Source organism: Vigna unguiculata, chromosome 3 (assembly GCF_004118075.2).
Source record: "Vigna unguiculata cultivar IT97K-499-35 chromosome 3, ASM411807v1, whole genome shotgun sequence".
NCBI classification, from domain to species: Eukaryota; Viridiplantae; Streptophyta; class Magnoliopsida; order Fabales; family Fabaceae; genus Vigna; species Vigna unguiculata.
This window is the reverse complement of record NC_040281.1, coordinates 50,147,749-50,153,206: the sequence shown is the minus strand read 5'-3', so window position 1 is coordinate 50,153,206 and position 5,458 is coordinate 50,147,749. Positions and strand designations below refer to the sequence as shown.

Below are 5,458 nucleotides of genomic sequence, written 5' to 3'. Positions count from 1 at the left end.
GAGTTAGAACTTACTGGGGAGAAAACAAAGTTGTGGCTTTGAAATCTCCGGAGATCGTTGTCCACTCTAGTACTTAGAATCAAGGAAACCTAGTTGCTCCAAACAGACCCTATTTGATGCGATGATCCTGCTGCGTTGGATCGGTTTTCTTTGATCACATCAAAGAACTAGAGTTTGAAGACTTATAGCAATCGCCCTCACCGTACCACAAACTGAAGCTAAGGGACACGTAAACGTGGTGATGACGAAATGGTGGAGTAAGAGTGAAATCAGGGCAGTGGATTTGCATTTCGTAATGGAAAATTTTGAAGAGGTATAATTATTTTACACATTATTTTAATACTTGTTTGGGATGCTTACATATAGTTCTGCCTTTGGGTCACCCATCTTTCAGCGTCACCCATTTTGTGTAGCTAAAAACACCAGAAAACCCCATATTAGTTCCCACGTAGCTTTCACAACCCATGGTGGAGCCCTCAACCTTCTCCTGTTTAACCCTGCCTCCTCCTGAGACCCCCTCTGTTTTCTAATTTTCTCTGGATGCATGATTTTATTGCACATATATGTAATTAATAATTTAGGCAAGAAAGGGAGAGGGCTTTATATAAAGGTGGGTGGGGAGTGGGGCTTTTGGGTCATTACTCATTACAAGCTTGGTAGTGTTGTTGTTTGTGCTATTGGTATGGGGAGGCAACCCTGCTGTGATAAACTTGGGGTGAAGAAAGGTCCATGGACTGCAGAGGAAGACAAGAAGCTCATCAACTTCATTCTCACCAATGGCCAGTGTTGTTGGCGTGCTGTGCCAAAGCTTGCTGGCCTTAGGCGTTGTGGCAAGAGTTGTCGCCTTCGTTGGACTAATTATCTTCGCCCAGACTTGAAGAGAGGACTCCTCACACAAGCAGAGGAGCAACTTGTTATTGATCTCCATGCCCGTCTTGGCAACAGGTATTTTATCTTTCACAATGCATTGCCTTCTCTTTCTCAATAATTCTTACATCACCACACTTTTTACAATTACTAAACTACTTTTACCATGGATTTTGTTTGCTTATTTATTATTTTATTACATCTTCGACCGTCCCTGTAGACAATGCATTCACCAAGAACATCATGGATTTTCCCTTTGTTCAACAGCTAAACATCCCTGTTCATTATCTAATTTTTTTCCGAAAGTATATTGGAAGGCACTTAGTCCATAACTACTGTGACTTAAAGTCTAAACCATTAATAATGTTGAAGAAGGCAAACGCATTTAAAACCTTGTTTTTAAACAAAGGCTACTTGAGGCTGAAGCAATTGAATCCTTGCCTGGTTTACTAGTAGATATGTTTTGACATATTTATAACATTTCAACATAGTAATAGCATCTTTCTATTCTCAAACTCTCAAACACTGTTTACTTTGCGTGGTGTGTGTGAATTGTCCGTACATGCATATCAAATGGTAGGTAAGAATTTGGAAAGCAGCACTTCATTGACCTGCGTAAGTAATGTTCAAGCTCACATATTTGGAACTGATATTCATGGTTGAAGAATGCTAAAATTTAGTCATGAGTTAAATGCAAATTGCAAGATAAATGACGGTGATCCAGTTTAAGCTGTTGATATTACCTAAAGTAATTACATGTTGGATATGATTGGCACATGTCTTTGCGAAAAGCATCCACATCAATGAATTTTGATATATGGTTGATTGGTGTCTCAGGTGGTCCAAAATTGCTGCCAGGTTACCCGGAAGAACAGACAACGAGATTAAAAATCATTGGAACACACATATCAAGAAAAAACTCCTGAAAATGGGTATTGATCCCGTCACTCATGAACCTCTGAATAAACAAGCAACATCTCAGGATAGTTCACCCTCCCCTTCAGAGCATTTGCCACAACCTGAGAATAACCTCGATCAGGTGAAGGAAACTGATGTGGTTCTCAACTCAGAGGAGAATTCAAGTTCATCCCAAGCTGAAAATTCTTCTGGGGATGACTCACTTTTGCTAGATAGCATTTGCAGTGACGATTCTCTTTTAAACACCCTGTGGCTGGATGAAACTCCTCTGATGGAAGCATTATGGGACACAACACCCAAACTAGAGAATAATACTAATAGTAACATGGGTTTGGTACCATCTTGGGAGGACAATTGTGCTTGGTTATTGGACTGTCAGGACTTCGGTATTCACGATTTTGGGTTTAACTGTTTCAACGAGATAGAGTCAAACGCACTGCATACCATAGAAATGAAGGACGAGGAGCATTAACTACACGCATGCAGCAGTAGATCTGGTGAAGGGATTAATCCTCTACGAAACAAAACAATCAGGGTAAAATATCAAATCTATTAATGTGACAAAATACCACGGGCTCAAATTTATGTTCTTGGTGTTCAATTTTATCTACCTAGTATTTTGCTGAATTTTCTCAGAAGGTGGAAGGTGAACGTTTCCTCTTGTGAGGTTCCTCGCCAACCAAATCACAAAATTGATGGCAAACCAAAACCAAATCATCGAAATGCCACAGTACATATATACGTACATGAGCATTTTCAACTCAGTTATTTAGAAAAAGAATCATCAATAAAAACATTATTTTAATATAGATTTTACAAACATGATTTCTTTAAAATTGAAAAAAGTTTATTGGTAACTTTTTTCGGTTTTGAGAAAGCCGTACTCATGAAATTTGATTAAAATATTGTTTTTATTGTGTAAGAAGTTTTCATTTGAGATAATGGAAGTGATGTATTTATGTGTATGATAGGGACAACTCAAAGGGTAAATGTCTAGTGAGTTGGGAAACATATTGTACAAAGAAGTCTACTTTGAAAATAATGATAAACTTTTTGTGATTACAAGTTCAGTTGTATTCTTTCGTTTCCTGTTTTCTGTCACATTAGAAATAGATAGATAGAGGAAAGAGAAGTCAGAGAAGTAAGAGGAAGAGATTATTAATAACCACCAACTTTGAGCCACAGGTGGGACAATGAGTGGCATGGAACATGATTTGGGTGTTGTTTTTCAATCAATATTTGAGTATATCTTGATCAACTTTTACTGTATTATTATTAAGTTGAATCATCAATTTTAATGAAGAACTAATATCTGGACCACTGTAGTAAGTTTTATCCAATAATATTTTGCTATTGATCTGATGAAGAAGCACAAATAACTCCTTTTTTCTGTGTCCCCCACACCGCACCTTTTGTTGTTCAACTCCGGTATTATTTTGCTGTCAAAGCTTTCATCGCATCAGAATATTTAATAGCAAAAAAATGCCACTGTACATTTTAGTTTAGAAATATCATGTCCATCTTTGTGAAACACCTATTATTAGTGCATGATTGTTTGTTTTTTTAAGTAATAATATTTTTCAAATTGTCTCACGAAATTATCATAAATGCGTTTTCTAATTGACTAATCCAGATAAAATTCTATTAATGGCTAAAACGTATACAACAGTGAAAGAGATACCCATTAAATAATGAAGAATAAACTCAATAAAATTTGATATTTTTGATAAATTTTAGTCAACGATCGAGTGTGTTAAGAAAATGTGTCATTAGTGTTTCTTAAAAGTTAGGGTGTGAGTGTATCCAACTCGATTTAATTTCACTTTTTAAGTTGAGTTGAATTTTTTAGTATATCCAATCACATTTGATTTGAGTAATAAATTTACGAGTTTTTAATCTGATTAATATAAACCTAAAATACATAATACTTATATAATAAAAAAATATAAATTATTTGATATTTCAATTTTAGTTATGAACTTTATTTGTTAGTATTTGAGTTTCACTGCTTTAGTCTTTTCACATTTTTATTTATTATTCATGTTTCTATAATTATTGTTTACTAATTTGATTTTGGAATTCGAATTATAAAATAATGAATTTGGGGTATGGAAATAACAATCACGTCACGTTATCATTGAAATAAAACATTATCCTTGTAAAAATTAACATACATTAATTAAAATATTGAATTTGAAGATTTTTTTGTGTTAAAAGTTTGAAATGTTGTCATGTTAAATATGTTTTTAACTCTTAACGTTAAGTGAAAATTGAAATTAGTTATTTTTTTTAATTTTGACTCAATTTGGTCTCTCAATTTAAAAAATGCAAGAATTTAGTTCTTTTAACCAAACTTTGTTAAGTTTATTTGACATTCAAAACACATATCTCGGTTAATATTGAAGCGAAAATGTGTCAAACGGTATAAACAATTTAAATTCTATCATACAACATATTTAAAACGTCAAATAAAATTAACAAAATTTTGTTAAAAAAATTCACGTGTTTCTAAGATTAAAAGACTAAATTGAACCAACATGTGAAGCATGACTAATTCTAATTTTCACATAACAAATAGATATTTAATTCGTTTTAAAATTTATTCAATGACTCAATTCAAAACCTTTAAAGATTGCGTTAACCAAAAAAATTCCAATTTAGTCTAAGGTAATTAAACTAAGTTTCAAATTAAACTAAATCAAATGTTTGAGCCATTTAGAAAAAAAAAAGAAATATGCAATTAATACATAACTCAAGCACACAACATCTAAAGGTGAATCTAAACACAATGTTAAATAAAGATGGAAAATTTTAGCAATGTATAAAAAAGCATAAATTTATTTTTTGAAGTTTTAGATTAAAGATACTATGAGTGACTTATTAAACTCAAATGGATTAGCTCCATTTGTGTATGCCTGTGTACCCTTTCATTTTAGGATAAAAGGTTAATGGTTATTTTGAGGGAGATTCATTATGTGAGATTATAACACCAATAATATTTCAAGAATTTGTCTTTACAGCCACTCATGAAATGGCTTGAGCATATTCCTGGAATGATGGAGAAATGGTGATTGTGAATTGTGATATAATGTATGTGGCAACAAACAAATATTCGAATTAGCTTGCTTTTGACGAATGAAACTAAAATGAAGTTTTAATGGAGACCGCATTAATCGTAGCAGGGACAAGTTTTTTCTTATATTATTTTCACTTCATAATTATTTAAGCTAATGACATAAACTAGAAGAATAGTACAATTTGCACTTTGTAAATGCAGTTTTCACTTTAAGGACCATTTAGAATCATGATGTGTCCCCATTACCATAACTACTTAGTGCTGCTCATCATAACACTCCAATTTTGTTATCAGTAACAAATGTAGCAACTCTTTTCAAAATTGAACGGTGTTCCTCTCTTCTGCTGCAATGTTATGCACTCAAAGTTTGAGTAATCTCTTGGGCTACCATAGCTTTTGTTCATTGTCTCTATCTTAAAAAAATGGTTATTATTAACTACATTACACAATGTTCATGTCCCCATACATTTTCTTGTGGTACAAGTCTACACATATTGCAAGAAACAAACGTTGTCCACCAAGTTAAGCAAGTGCCAACACCAACTAATGTTATAAAACATACATAAACTATTTTGGGAAAAACAAATTTATTACTTC

The 5,458-nt window shown here is 33.2% G+C and overlaps 1 protein-coding gene across 1 annotated transcript; it reads left to right on the top strand.

Annotated features, from left to right (window-relative positions):
- The first annotated feature begins 347 nt into the window (after window positions 1–347).
- Window positions 348–2,850, top strand: LOC114176400 (protein ODORANT1-like). Its single transcript, XM_028061443.1, has 2 exons — window positions 348–945; window positions 1,705–2,850. The coding sequence occupies exons 1-2, from the start codon at window positions 545–547 to the stop codon at window positions 2,255–2,257; spliced, it is 954 nt and encodes a 317-aa protein (XP_027917244.1). The 5' UTR covers window positions 348–544; the 3' UTR covers window positions 2,258–2,850.
- The last annotated feature ends 2,608 nt before the right edge of the window (window positions 2,851–5,458 follow it).

Excerpts from the sequence above, each read along its gene's own strand:
- LOC114176400 (XM_028061443.1), top strand. The coding sequence starts at position 545 with ATGATTTTATTGCACATATATGTAATTAATAATTTAGGCAAGAAAGGG. Across the intron at positions 946-1,704 it reads CATGCCCGTCTTGGCAACAG|GTGGTCCAAAATTGCTGCCA; the intron begins GTATTTTATCTT and ends TTGGTGTCTCAG.